General features: G+C 51.8%; 1 protein-coding gene across 1 annotated transcript in view; it reads left to right on the forward strand.

The window, feature by feature from the left end:
• SCUBE3 (signal peptide, CUB domain and EGF like domain containing 3) overlaps nucleotides 1-15,564 on the forward strand; it is a 90,494-nt gene that overhangs the window by 33,563 nt on the left and 41,367 nt on the right. Inside the window, exon 6 of the mRNA XM_024200229.3 lies at nucleotides 7,517-7,633. Within this exon, the coding sequence (XP_024055997.1) occupies nucleotides 7,517-7,633 (117 nt within the window). The remainder of the gene's footprint in view (nucleotides 1-7,516; nucleotides 7,634-15,564) is intronic.

Below are 15,564 nucleotides of genomic sequence, written 5' to 3' on the forward strand. Positions count from 1 at the left end.
AAGAGCCCGGTGCCTGGCTGCTCCTCTCCCCACCTTTGCTTATGGCTTCAGCCTGGGGGATACCAGCCCAGCCTCGTGTCATGAGACCCACCTTTCTCAGGGGGCTTTGGGTCTTGAGGCAGCTCCATGGCAACCACCATTCCTTTGTAAAGCTAATACGTGGCTCTCCAGACTCCCACCCCCTGCTCTAGGCCGCCCTCTCCACCTACCCAAGGAAATGAACCTAAGACCCCCTAGTGGCCAAACTTCCCGCATTAAGCGCTAGACTCAGGAGTCCTGACTCCATCTCCTCCTTCTCTGAGTGCTAGACCACACTGCTCTCCCAAGTCCGGGGACAAAACCCCAAATCCTTGACTCCCAGTCACCCTGCGTTAAGCTCTAGACCTCACAGATCCAGGTAAAGAACCCAGGAGCCCTGACGCCCATTCCTCGCCCCCCAGCTCTAACCATTTAGACCACATCACCTTGCACTTCTCTGCACTTTCCTCCCACTGTCTAGAAATAAAACCGAGGAATCCTGATTCCTAATAAAAGCTTAATAACACCCAGTTTCCAAATGGGTTGATTCCCTGAGGTTTATGGGCCGTGTTTCCAGCCAGCCTCCTTCACTGCTCTTGCAGCATCTGTTGTGTCCGTGGGCGCGGGCCGCTGCCTGCACAGGCTGAGGCAACCCCAGATAATACAGAAGTAATTAAAATGGGGTCCCGACGGCTCAACATCCCCCAGTGAGATCTTTACTAAATCCCGTTGCTCCCTCTTCGCAGAGCTTCAGAGCTCATTCTTTTGCAGAGACAACGGGCCAGAGTCACCTCTGGTATAACGCTGCATGGACTTCACCGCTCTTCCTGGGCCGAGCCTGCTGTCTGATCAGCTTTAGTCTTAGGCCTGGTCTACACTAGGCTTTTATGTCGAATTTAGCGCCGTTATATCGAATTAACCCTGCACCCGTCCACACCAGGAAGCCATTTAGTTCGACATAGAGCCCTCTTTAAATCGATTTCTGTAATCCTCCCCAACGAGAGGAGTAGCGCTAAATTCGAAATGGCCATATCGAATTAGGCTAGGTGTGGATGGAAATCGACGGTAATAGCTCCGGGAGCTATCCCACAGTGCACCACTCTGTTGACGCTCTGGACAGCAGTCCGAGCTCGGATGCTCTGACCAGCCACACCCCGGGAAAATTTGAATTCCTTTTCCTGTCTGGGCAGTTTGAAGCGCAGTTTCTGTTTGGACACCGTGGCGAGCTCAGCAGCAGTGGCAGCAGTGGCAACGATGCAGAGCTCTCCAGCAGAGATGGCCGTGCAATCCAATAGAAAGAGGGCCCCAGCATGGACGGATCGGGAAGTCTTGGATCTCATCGCTGTGTGGGGAGATGAGTCCGTGCTTTCCGAGCTGCGCTCCAAAAGACGGAATGCAAAGACCTATGAGAAGATCTCTAAAGCCATGGCAGAGAGAGGCTACAGCCGGGATGCAACGCAGTGCCGCGTGAAAATCAAGGAGCTGAGACAAGGCTACCAGAAGACCAAAGAGGCAAACGGACGCTCCGGATCCCAGCCCCACACATCCCGTTTCTACGAGGCACTGCATTCCATCCTAGGTGCGGCCGCCACCACTACCCCACCCCTGACCGTGGACTCTGAGGATGGGATATTGTCCGCGGCCGGTTCCTCAGCGGACGGGGAAGAGGAGGAAGGAGATGAGGAGGACGAGGCAGTAGACAGCGCTTACAACGCTGATTTGCCCGACAGCCAGGAGCTCTTCATCACCCTGACAGAGATCCCCTACCAACCCTCCCCAGCCGTTACCCCAGACACAGATTCAGGGGAAGGATCAAGCAGTAAGTGTTTTAAATATCCAAACATTTATTTACAACATAACTGGCATATTTAAAATATTAACAGTAGCTAAAGTGCTTTAAAACATGTAAACATTTATTTGCAACAAAACAGGAAGATTGAAAATATTAACAGTGGGTAAAGTGCTTCAAAACATGTAAACAGGAAAGTCAAACAAAAGGGGAATCAGTGCAAAGTGTATCATGATTACTCCGTCTTTGGGCGCCTCAATATATAGTCCGAACCATTTTCAAAAAATCTCACAATGTCCGCTTCATGATTATAGTGCACAAAACCCTGCAGTCATTTGTCCCTCCAAGGGCACCTAAGCCAAGAACTGGTCAATGTAACCGGGGATCGAGGCGACATCCTCCGGGGAGAACTCCTCATACACCTCCTGCAGGTGTTTTTCAAGCCTCATCAGCAGGTTCCTGGGCAGGGAGAGCTTATTAGGCCCCCCGTGGTAGGACACGTTTCCCTGCCACAACGCCAGCAGGTACTCCGGGATCATGGCCTTGCACAGCAGTGCAGCAAATGGCCCCGGTTTCTGCAGGCTGTCCCGGAGCATCTTCTCCTTCTGGCTCTCGGAGACCTTCAGGAGGGTGATGTCAGGCATGACTCCCTGCTGTGAATTAGGTAGGGGAAAGTTAGTATTGGGACTGCTTGCCCGTCCCTTTACAGAACTGCAACCGCCGGTTTACAGCCACGCGGTTTACAGCCGCGAGGGGCTGGGACAGGGGCAGAGTTCATGCTTGCAGGATTGCTGCCAGCAGAGACTCGCATTGCTTTCTATGTGAAAGGAGGCCAGTGCCACTCTTAAAGTTTTAAGCGGCCACAAGTCTACGGCTTACCATGTTTGCCATCTAGACAAAGTCCGGTGTCCTGCCCTGCTCCTCAGCTCGCCACAGCAAGACCGCAGGCACTGTAGGCGAGGGCCGAAAATTCGACCTTGTCCTCAGTGCGCGTGTGATAGGTGCTCTGCATGGTCTTGTTCACAGAGAAAGACTATGTTCTCTGTTCACAGATACATTGCTCTGTCTCAGGAATTCACTCCCTTTTTCCAATTCCCACAGCCACATCTGCCCAGAGGCTAGCGCACATTAGGAGGAGGAAGAAGAGGACACGGGAAGACATGTTTGCTGAACTAATGGAATGCTCCCGAGCACAGGCAGCCCAGCAGACACAGTGGAGGGAGAACTTGTCCCAAATGCACCGGGCAAACATGGAACGGGAGGAGAGGTGGCGACAGGAGGACAGGCAGGCTACTCAAACGCTGCTTGGACTAATGAGGGAGCAAACGGACACGCTCCGCCGCCTTGTGGATGTTCTGCAGGACCGGAGGCAGGAGGAGAGAGCCCCGCTGCAGTCTCTCTGTAACTGCCCTGCCCCACCACCAAGTCCCATACACCCCTCACCCAAAGTCCAAACACGGAGGGGTGGAAGGGGCCGGGAAAAATTTCACTCCACCCCTGCGGACTGCTCTACCACTAGAAGGCTCTCATTCCCCAAAATTTGAAAAGTCCTTTCCTACCCGCCTCACACAAGACCCCGTCCAAATTTCACCCCCCCGTTCCATGTGCGGTTGTTAATAAAGAATACGTTTCTGTTCATTTCTGTTTCCATCCTCTTCTTTTGGAGGGGAGTCTGTCTGAAGGGGGGGGAAGGGCCTTGGTCATTGGACAGGACAGTCACCTTTAGCAGGGGGCAGGTGCAGCAGCAGGGCACATATGCAGTGCAGTGACTAGTTATCCTGGTTAGTCTGGGAGGTGGTTTTCATGTTTTGTCTGGTGGGGGCGGTGGTGTTGCTCTGTGACTTGGTGGCGGGGGAGGGCAGTTACAGATCTTATGCAGCGGTCCTTACCCTGGATCACAGAGCCGCGCAGCAGGGGATCTGTAACCCTCCTCCCCCTGCAAGACAGTCACATAGCCGACACATACACGCAGTCCCGGCCAGGAGGGCTGGCAGGCTCCGTTGAAACTACCAGTCCACCACCGCGGAGCCTGTCATTCCTGGAGTTTAGAAGCATCATTTGCATCACAACCCTAAACCCGCCCCCCGCCACAGTCTGCGTCCCAGGTTTAAAACATTCCCGCGAAAACAGTAATAAAGACAACGGTGTCCATGAACAAAACAGAACAGATTTTATTTTTTGGGAAGGGGGTGAAGGGGGTATGTAAGTGGAGAGGATAGTCGACGGCAACTGGGTAAAGAAACGGGGGCAGGTTCAGCTTCTCTGTAAACAAACTTAATAGTCACTGGTTGCCCTGCTCACTCAGGAACCTAGCTTTCAAAGCCTCCCGGATGCACAGCGCGTCCCGCTGGGCTCTTCTAATCGCCCGGCTGTCTGGCTGGGCGTAATCAGCAGCCAGGCTATTTGCCTCAACCTCCCACCCCGCCATAAAGGTCTCCCCCTTGCTCTCACACAGATTGTGGAGCACACAGCAAGCTGCAATAACGATGGGGATATTGGTTTCGCTGAGATCACAGCGAGTGAGTAAGCTTCTCCATCTCCCTTTGAGACGGCCAAAAGCACACTCCACCACCATTCTGCACTTGCTCAGCCGGTAGTTGAAGAGTTCTTTTTCTGTGTCCAGGGCGCCAGTATAGGGCTTCATGAGCCAGGGCATTAGTGGGTAGGCTGGGTCCCCGAGGATCACTGTAGGCATCTCCACATCCCCAACAGTTATCTTGTGGTCCGGGAAGTAAATACCTTCCTGCAGCCGTCTAAACAGACCAGAGTTCCTGAACACGCGAGCGTCATGAACCTTGCCCGGCCATCCGACGTAGATGTTTGTAAACCGTCCCCGATGGTCCACCAGTGCTTGCAGCACCATTGAAAAGTAGCCCTTTCTATTGATGTACTGGCTGGCCTGGTGGCCCGGTCCCAGGATAGGGATGTGAGTCCCATCTATAGCCCCACCGCAGTTTGGGAATCCCATCGCGGCAAAGCCATCTATGATGACCTGCGCGTTTCCCAGAGTCACTACCTTTGACAGCAGTACCTTGACGATTGCCTTGGCTACTTGCATGACAACAACCCCCACGGTAGATTTGCCCACGCCAAAGTGGTTCGCGACTGACCGGTAGCTGTCCGGCGTTGCAAGCTTCCAGAGGGCTATGGCCACTCGCTTCTGGACAGTCAGGGCTGCTCGCATGCGGGTGTCCTTGCGCTTCAGGGCAGGGGACAGCAAGTCACAAAGTTCCAGGAAAGTCCCCTTCCGCATGCGAAAGTTTCGCAGCCACTGGGATTCATCCCAGACCTGAAGCACTATGCGGTCCCACCAGTCCGTGCTTGTTTCCCGGGCCCAGAATCGCCGTTCAACAAAATCCACATGCCCCATTGCCACCGTGATGTCCTGGGCGCTGGGGCTCGTGGTTTCTGACAGCTCTGTGCTACTCTCCGACTTCAGGCCCTCACGGCGGTGCCGTAGCCTCCTCGCCTGATTTCTCTGCATCTGCCTCAGGGAAAGGTGTATGATAAGCTGCGAGGTGTTGAGAACGGCCACAACTGCAGCGATGGTCGCAGCGGGATCCATGATCGCAGTGCTGTGGCGTCCGCGCTGTCACTGATCAAAAAGTGCGCGAACTGATTTCCCGCCGGCGCTTTCAGGGAGGGAGGCAGGGCGGTAGTGACTGACGGATGCCGACAGTTACCCAAAAGCACCCTCGCCACATTTTTTTACCCAGAAGGCATTGGGGGCTCGACCCAGAATTCCAATGGGCAGCGGGGACTGCGGGAACTGTGGGATAGCTGCCCACAGTGCACTGCTTCCAATGTCGACGCTTTCCCTGGTAGTGTGGACTGACAAAGTCGAATTACTGTCCTTAGTGTAGACACACACGTTCGACTTTCTAATATCGATTGCACATATTCGATTTAACTAAAATCGAACTACTCTCGTAGTGTAGACATACCCTTAAAGTAGAAGATTATCTCACCCTAGTGACTGGCACCAGAGAACCACAAGAATCATCTGCTTGGGGACTCGCTGTTGTCAGCCCCTCTGATCTCAGGCCAGGAATTCACTGCTGCTGCCAAGATTTTAATTTTTTTTTAATATTTTATTTATTTGATTGTTATTTTATTTGTTCTCAGCAGCGAGGATGAAATGGAGCTTGAATCCAGCAAACCGATTCTCACTCTGGGCTAAGTTAAAAGAGTAACTGCCTGCTTAAGAACATCGGGTCGGATTTTCAAAGCACCTAAGTGACATAAGAGTTTTTGAAAATCCCACACATCTCCAATAACAAATTTTTTATTACTGAATAAACATTACCATGCTGGACCAGATCAGTGGCCCTTCTAGCCTGCTCTCTGGCATTGGCAAGTAGTAGATGCCTATGAGAAAGGAGCAAGAAACCCCATGGTAGTGTCATTCTGCTAAGATTTCTGCAGGGAAAGTCAGAGACTTAGAAATGGCTGATGAGGATTTCTTTTTAACCATTGTGGCTGAGACTTTCCCAGCTGCCTAGGGGATTGGGAATGGGGCAGCTAAATCTACTAGAGAGAATTACGTCTCAGCTTAAAAATTTCTGCAAACCCTGGATTTTAAATCCTTTCATAAATTTTAAGTTTAAACCATCCACGGTCTCCCGGAGCAGTCTTGGAGCTAAACCCTGTTGTTCTGTGTATTTGGGACTGTCCTATCAGTTCCTGTTCCTATAGAGTTGAAGGCCAAATGGGACCATTGTGATCATCTAGTCTGACCTCTTGCATAACACAGGCCAGAGAATCCCACCTGCTCCAAGCTAATAATTATTATTTTCATTTCTGCTACTTGGGTTTCCTTGGGATTTGCACTTGGGACCTCCAGCACCATAGGCAGGAAGCCCAGCACTAGGCCATGATGCCAGCTCCCTACTTCCCCTTCGAATTGTGTAAGGTATTGTCCTCCAAGTAGCGATGAAATGGCAACAGCTTTCAGTCACTACCAATCGGGGCCAAGATTTTCAAAACTAACTAGCAATTTTGAGGGCCCAACTTGGGGCACCTTTAGGGGCCCTGATTTTCATGGGCGGGTGTTCAGCACTTTCTGACATTCAAGCCCCTTTAAAGTGTCTGAAGTCAGGCACCCAGAATCACTCGTCACTTCTGAAAATCTTGACCCTAGGCTGGATTTGAACTCGCAACCTAGGGTGACAGGATCTAGATCTGACTCACTCTAGAGCCACTCGTTCCTCTCACCTCACCTCGGCTGGCTTTCTCACGCGGCTCTCAGCCTTCCACCTCTTGGACACCAGTATAAACGTGGCCCAGCTGGGTATTAACTGAAAGTCGCTACCATGGGATGGTGCGTTGGCCAGTGTGAATCGAGCTGGGGAGATATGTCCCCATGACAAAAACTGCCAAGGTTGGGAAGAAAGGCCAGAGACAGACAGGGCCGTAGGGATAGAACGTCTCTCTCACATCCCTAGAGATGATCTAGATGGCTTCAACATCAGGTACTGGGTCAGATGGACCAGTGCCCTGCTCAGGATGCGTGACTAAATGGATTGTTTAGTGTGGCAGGAGATGGGATGCTGGCATAAAGGGACTGTTTGGTGTGGCAATTCCAATCTCCAGATAGCCTGCATTCCCCTGCTCATGTGCATTCCAGATCAAGAGCGTAGGATGATGATGTTTGGAACCTGCTCTAGGCTGTTGCCGACTTCTTGACTGTGGGTTCTTTGCCCCCTGCAGTGACCTGCAACTATGGAAATGGAGGATGCCAACACACGTGTGACGATACAGACCAAGGGCCCAAGTGTGGCTGCCATGTGAAGTTTGTGCTGCACGCTGATGGGAAAACGTGCATAGGTAGGTGAGAGCTGTAGCTTAGATCACACCTGTGTGTGTCTGTGTGTGCGCTCTGGCTGGGCTGTGGATCTCAGCGCTCTTGCACTAAGACTACTTGCTTACAAGGCTGCTGCCCCAGACTCCACTGAAGTTCACTGAATGCTCCCTCTCTCCTACCTGTAACACTCACCGGCCTGGGATCCAGAGCTGTATAAACTGCTGTGAAAGGTTTATTCTCTGATCTGTCTCTGTACAGCCAAACAGTTGGCTCTGGGTCCCGCTCTTCAGGCTTCCAAGACATTGTGGAGTTTTCCCCCACAAGAAATCTAGGTATTCTAAAGAGCAGCACAGATTTTCTCTGTGTGCGTGTGTGCGTGCTTGCGTGTGTGTGTGTGTGTGTGTGTGTGTGTGATCGATCCACTGCTCAGCTGCACATCATAAGCCCTGTATTGCTGTCCGGTAATTGGAGAGTCTCCTTTAGTTCAAATGGACCAACAATAATTGGTTGTTTAATAGAGCTGGACTAGAATTGGACTCAGTATGTTTGAGGATGTTTCTAAGTAATCTAGCAAGGGTGGGGGAGTCTTTTGTACAGGCTTAATTAATACATAGATCTATATATATTACATGACAGCATGTATTGTAATTGCAGACAGCTGTATGGGGTACATGTACATTCACTCACGTGCTCTTGTGCACATGGTCACGTGGATAGTTGCACATGCACTCCCAGTCCTGTTCTCACACTCGCACACTTTTGAGCAGACACATGGGAAAGTTCTCTAGGAAAAGAATTAGAATGCCTCGAATGAGGAATCTGAAGCTTTGTTCTGGACTAGCTGTTATCTTCCCTTGTGTTGTTATCCTCTAGTCTTTGGGGAAGGATGAGGGGGGAGTTAAGATTTGGATGTGAGTCTGTTCCCAGCAGGAACTTGGCACCATGAGGTTTCAGCCCACCAACAATTGTCTTGCAAAAATGAAAAAACAAAACCCAACAACCCCCAAAATCAGCTTTTTTTCTCTCTCTGTTTTCAAATTGTAAAACATCAAACAGAGATAGAAGTTTTACTAGTTTCAGATGCTTGCACAGCTTAACAGCTGATTTGATTTAAAAAAATGTTACATTTGGGAAGTGATTAAGTCCACAAATTGCTGTAAACATGTTAGCTCTTACTGCAAAATAAAAAAGGAATTAAAAGCAACTGAGAGATTTAGCTCTTTAAGCCCCTGCTGTGCAGGCACAGAAAATGCCCTGCACATGAGGCAGCTTCATTCTACAAGCTAGCACCAGGACAGCCCATCTCGTCCCTCTCCTTGGCCTGTGACTGTCCCCCTGTTTCACACACGTGATCTGTCCAGTCTAACTTTACACCTCCCAAGGAACCGGGCTCCCACCCCTGCCTCCTGGGAGATAATTCCCCACCCTCAGAGATCTCTCTGCCAGGAAAACTTTCCTGACATTCAGACCCCAAGTTTTCCCTTCCTTAATTTCATCACATTACGCCTAATTCTACCCCCTTTCGCCCCCCTAAATAATCTCACTCCTTCCTTGGTGTTTACAGATGTGTGTCCTGTTATCCTGTTCCCCCTTAGACTTCAGTGAGCCAATCTCTGTGTATTTACTTCTAGTCATCTCTCCCTCTTACCCCCCCCCCCCGAACATCTGTGTTCCTCTCCTGTGAACACCCTGCAGTTTGTCAATATCTTTCTGGTACCAGGAAATCAATGGCAAAGCTCCCATTAACTTCAGCGGGAACAGGATCGACCCCATGGAGAGGAACTAGTGCCTCCCTGCTCCGGGATGTGATGCCTCTACCTAGGCAGCCCCAAGCGGCTTCCGGCTTTTTGGGGGGCAATATTGCACTGCAAATGCCTGTCTGAATTATTGTCCACCATCACCCCTAGACGTCTCCCGGCCCTGCTGCTTCTCCAGTCTCTCCTTCCCATTGTATAGCTCTGCTTGGGAAGTTAGTGCCCCTGGGTGTATTAGTGCTTGCATTTCCTCTGAGTTGAATCTCACTGTGTTCGGGTTGTTTTCTGATCACGTTTTCAGTCACTCTGGCTCCCTTGGTATTTCTCTGTCCTCCCTGGTGTTTTCAGCTCCTCCAGTATAGATTTATCTGTAAATGTAATGAATGGGCAGCTTAATCCTTGGTTCTGCGTCATTAACGAAGAGATTCAACTAGACCAGACCTAAGCTCTCTGAGACAGGGAGTGTCTTTTCATTCTGTGTTTGTACAGTGCCTAGCATTATGGGCTCCTGGCCCAGGACTAGGGCTCTTAGGCGCTACCACAGTACAAATGATAAATAATAATTAATAACGTTAGTCTCTGTGGTACCTCCCCTTGCTTTGATGCTTTTTATTACCCTTTTTCCATGGCCCTTCAGCCTCTTTTCGATCCTCCTACTGTCCATTTTCCAATCACAATTGTGTTACTCTAACAAAAAAAAAAAGTGCAATTGAGTGACCAGATCTAGTCTTTATAAACCATTGCTCACGTTTTCATTATCTTCCAGAAGTTTAGTGATTTTCCCCCTACCCTCCCTTATTAATTGAATATGAATAAAAATTAAACTAACGGCAGTCGTGGCCAGGACTGGCCTCCTCACCTTTCTTTGAAGTTCAGTACCATATTTACGTTTCTCCCACTCTCATGTCAACACCTCAGTTTTCTACAAAAAAAAAAAAAAAAATCCAGCGGTATAGTAAATTGGGTTGCAGATTCCCTTGAGAGAATCTTTCTTCTACAGACAGCAGGTTTTTTCTATGGTCTTAACAGGGAAAAAGACGAGGGGCCAGATTTTTCAAGATGTTTAGGTGCCTAAAGATGCAGATTGCCTAGCAGAATTAGGTGCGTAACGGCCATTGACTTCAATTGCACTTAGTCACCTAACCTGCTTAGAGCTTTGTAGTTCCCACTCGGCCCCTATTTGCATCTTTAGGTACTTCAATATCTTTGTAAATATGTTTGATTTTTCCAAATATTCCCTTGCATTCTCTGTGCACAAGTCGGGCAGGGCTCCTTCCATCCTCTGGCCTAACCATTCCTTCTGTGCCTGGGTAGTCTAGTGGTTAGAGTTGAGAACTGGGTGCTCTGGACACCTGGGTTCCACTCCTAGCTCTGCCATTGACTCACTCTGTAACTTTAGGCAAGTCATTTCTTCTTCTGTAGGTGCTTCTGTTTACCCACCAGTAAAATAGGGATAATACCTACCTTCCAGGGCACCGGAGCCTAATGCTTTAATGTCTAGCTAGTGTTTTGAGGTCCTTATTTGAGGCCTGTACAGGGTTTCAGGATAATGTTCTGATGAGGGTCAAGATTTTCAGCAGTGTCTAGGGATTTAGGAAACACAGCTCGTGGGGCCTGATTTTTAGAGGGTCTCAGTGCTCAGACATTTAAGGTATCTCATCAAGTTGAGCCCTAGAATCACTAGTCACTTCCGAAAACCTTGGCCAAAGAATCTCCAATCATGTTTTCCCAGCCCCTTAGAAAACATTTTCCTGTGCGATTCAGTACACGTAGTTTATCTTCCCATTAACTCACCTCCATGCATGAAATTAAATACAGCCACGAAGCATTTTAGTAGTAACACTGGCCACCCCAATCCTGACTAGCCGCTGATGCTCCACTCCGGACTCATCCCAAGGGGTCTGTTCACTGCATCCACTCTGCTGTTCCTTCCTCCCGCAGCCATGTGAGTTACGGACATAGCGTCCCTTTCACACTGGGCCAGCTTCCAGCATTGCCCGGCCCTTTGTCTGGTGAGCCGCGCTCTGCCCCGGGCTACACCCGGCTGTGCTGATCAGTGTGAGTGAGGGCAGGGTCCAGCCCGGCACGGTTGGTAGCATCGGAGTGCATCTGAGTCCCCTAACTGCGCCCGCCTCGAACAGTGCAGGATTGTGCTGCCAATCCCGCCTTCCCTGCAGGGATGCCCGGCCGACAGATTTATAGTCAGGCAGGAGGCTTGGGTACCTGCTTGGATATTTATAACTGCTCTTTTTTGTTTTACGGCCAGGTCTCAGCAAACAGCTTCCCTTGCTCCCCCCAGCCCTCCCCCTCCCCCCTCCTTCTCCATTTCCTCGGAAATACTTCATCAGTTCAAGGGGAATAAAGTTTCCAAGGAGGGGAGTGCAAACCTGCTCCCCAGGCCGAGAGCTTTGAAATTGAATGCGGTGTGTTTGAAGGGCCGCTGGGAGCAGGCTCCTCATGCAGGTCTCTTTCAGCTCACACCAGCCAGCAGGAAGCAGGGTGGCTTCATTTGAATGACAGTTTCATTAGGCCGCGGCCGGTGTTTTTCATTTTTCTGCTCTTTATTGCTGCTTTTAAAAATGCAGATAATGAATAACATGCCTCTGAGCGGAGCAGGGGCCAGCCCTCATGACTCCCACCCTGGCTCCAGGATCGGAGGAGGGGAGGCCAATGACCTTATGTATTTATGTTTATTCTCTCAAACAGCCTTTTCAACAGCCCCCAAACCCGCCCCGCCCTGTAGATTAAAGTGCTCTGCAGCGCGTTGGGTCAGGTCAGCCTCACACGATGGGAGGGGCTCGTTCCGTCCGCTGTTAGAGACGCCAGAGGAAAGCAGCAGGCCCGCAGTTGTGCGCTCAGCTCTGGACTTGAGGCTTTGTGGTTCCATATGGAGAAAACATGTCTGTGAGATGCACTGTCACTGGTGGAGGTGTCAGTCACCCTGCTAAAGTGCTCCCCAAAGGGGTGGTTTGTGCTCCCCAGAAATGGCAACGCTGCTTTATAGCACGCTCCCCAGATGCGCCAGCGCTGCCCCTGCATTGGGATATAGCACACTCGCCAGCGCTGCCCCTGCATTGGGATATAGCACGCTCCCCAGACGCCCCAGCGCTGCCCCTGCATTGCGATATAGCACGCTCCCCAGACGTGCCAGCGCTGCCTCCCCATTGCGATATAGCACGCTCCCCAGACGCGCCAGCGCTGCCCCTGCATTGCGATCTAGCACGCTCCCCAGATGCCCCAGCGCTGCCCCTGCATTGGGATATAGCACGCTCCCCAGACGCGCCAGCGCTGCCCCTGCATTGAGATATAGCATGCTCCCCAGCACTGCCCCTGCATTGCGATATAGCACGCTCCCCAGACATGCCAGCGCTGCCTCCCCATTGCGATATAGCACGCTCCCCAGATGCCCCAGCGCTGCCCCCTCATTGCGATCTAGCACACTCCCCTGATGCGCCAGCGCTGCCTCCGCTTTGTGATATAGCACGCTCCCCAGACGCGCCAGCACTGACCCTGCATTGCAATATAGCACGCTCCCCAGACGTGCCAGCGCTGCCCCTGCATTGCGATCTAGCAAGCTCCCCAGACGTGCCAGCGCTGCCCCTGCATTGCGATATAGCACACTCCCCAGACACCAGCACTGCCCCTGCATTGCAATATAGCACACTCCCCAGATGCCAGCGCTGCTTCCCCATTGCATCCCCTCTGTATTAGGCTGTTAGTGGATGCAGGGAAAGCGCGTGTGTGTCTGGGGTGGAGCATAACACAGCTGGCAGCTTGGAAGCCGGAGCCATGAATCAGCAGGAAACATGATTGGAGCAGGGGAACGAAATGTAGTTTGGCCTTTAGGGCAGCGGTTCTTGAGTTTTATCATACAGTGACCCACACCCAGCCACTTGCAACGGGTCCTCCTCAGATGCTCCCAGAATCCTTTGCCTTTGGTCCCATGGGCTTATGGGGCGCTCCTGGCATCGGAGGTGGACCCAGATGGGCAGGAGGCCAGGAACTAGGAAAGAGGAACATCCCCCACCCCCGTCCCAGGTACCTTGAAGAGATGCTGCAAGAGCCAGAGCTATTGAGGGCAATTGGTGGTCTGCAGAATGAGCCATGCATGGGGGATTGGGAGAAGAGATGGTCTGTGAAGAGATCTTGCTCTTGCAAAACGTCTACAGAATGGAAGAGCCACTGATGTGGGGTGGATTTTTGCTTTTCTCTGAAGCATGGAGCAGAGATCCGATCAGGAGTGGCACACCCTGTGTTCTCGTGTCTCCAGCTTTGCGGCTTGTGGGTCACCGGGAATCCCAATGAGCGTGAGTTCCAGTATGTATCAGTTTAGTACCTGGCTCCCCCTCTCTCTGGGGGAATGCTGATGGATTGCATGCTCTGGGGTCACCGGGTGAGTTGGCCCTTTAAGGCAGCTGGGGCTCAGCTGCATCCACAGATGTGGTTTGACTCCCGATGTGGAGAAGAGGAGGGACACAGAGTCAGGTGGCTAAGAGCAGGCCTGCTGGGAACTAAGGGCAGCCTGTGGGGCTGCTGACCCAGGGACTCCAGGGAGAGGAGACTGAGAAGTCAGGGCTCTTTAATGAGCAGGAGGGCTGGCACTATAGGAAGAAGACTGGGCAGCTTTGGACCGTGGGGTTAGGTAGTCTGGCTGTATCGGGTCACCAAGCCTGAGAACCTATAGTGGAGGGTGGGCCTGGGCTCCCACTGTGCTGCCATCTAGAGACCTCTGCTGCTACCAAGGGGCTGATTAGATCCCAGGTGGGCTGGAAGATTGGTGGAGGAGGACAGACCTTCAGAGGGAGGAATGAGCCCCGGGCAAAAGATCTGGGTTTGTGTTGGTTTGGATTCTTTGGGGTGAACTTTGGGACTTAGCCAGCGGGGTAAGTCGCTTCAGCAACTAATAGAGCCATCGGACACAAGGAGAAACTGAGGCAGGGTCTGACGTTGGGTATAGAGGGACCTTGCATTTGGTTAGGTCTTTTCCCATCTTTAATAGCGCGGATCCTGTGAGCCCCTCTACCAGGCTGCTCTACCCTTCTCAGTGTGAATAGAGGGGGTGCACACGGTCACACATCTTTTCTGCCCCCTGTATTATCCAGGGTGTCTGGGGTCGTGCCATGCAGGGCAGCATTAATAGGGAACTAATTCAGTCACTGCTTAGTCTGCCAGCCAGCAGGTCAATTGGTGCCAACTGTGACAGCGCGTTCTATGGCATGGACCTCTGTCCGTGTGCTGAGACCCACCCAATTTATTTTGCATGGGATGGGGGCACCGACCAAACTTTGGCTAGCAATGGCTTTTGGTCGCTGCTGGGTTCAAGTGGGGTTCAAGGCTCCTTATCCCATTACTGATCTCCCTGAGCTACTCCCCAAACTCATTGGGCAGCCCTGAACCAGGTTGCCTAATCCCCTGCAGCTGGACTCCCCAATCCTGCCTCACATCCCGCTCATTCTGTTGGCCATAATGGGGCGAGCATATTACAGGCAGGTCTGCCTCCCTTAGAGGGCCTGTTCTTTCCCCAAGGCTCCAGTCTGTCCCCCCTTTACTCCAACATGGGGAGTGCAGACCTATGCCCAAGGTAGATATGACATTTGCATCAGTGCAATTGGCTTGAGCAGCTGTAAGATGTTACCCGGTATTCTAAGGTGGGAAGGGGCATGGGGGGGCTGGGGCAGCGTTTCCTGGTGCATCTACAAGACGTTGTCTTCTCCTGCTGGATGCCCCCACAGTCACAAGAGACTGACCATGCAGGAGATACTCCCTCTTTCTTGATGCAGAGGAAGGGAGTTAAACCCCCTGCCCGTGTGCCCTGGGGGCATCCATCCCCCCCAACCCCTGGTTTGTCCAGCAGGGACATTTGGGGCAAATCCTGGTGGCACAGTAGGATCCCGGGCGCCAGTTAGGATTTGCCCCGTACTGAGCGCTGCAGAGAGCCGAGGACCTGATGCGTCTGGGAGCAGATCGCACTCCTCTCTCTTTTCCTTCTCACCTTCCTCCTCTCTTCGGCTCTGTCCTGGCCCCTCCGCTCGGTCTCGCCTGCTTCTGCAGTTCGTTTCTCATTAAGCCCTTTGCTCAGACGCTCTGATTGGCTCTCGTCGCCTCGCCATCCCTGGGGGATAATCAGTTCCACATGGGCTGTGCACGTATGGGGGGAAGCACTGCCCAAACGCTCACCTTCTCTGTGCTGCCAGGTTCCT

Source organism: Terrapene carolina, unplaced genomic scaffold, assembly GCF_002925995.2.
Source record: "Terrapene carolina triunguis isolate 2854851 unplaced genomic scaffold, T_m_triunguis-2.0 Scaffold604, whole genome shotgun sequence".
Taxonomy (NCBI): Eukaryota; Metazoa; Chordata; order Testudines; family Emydidae; genus Terrapene; species Terrapene triunguis.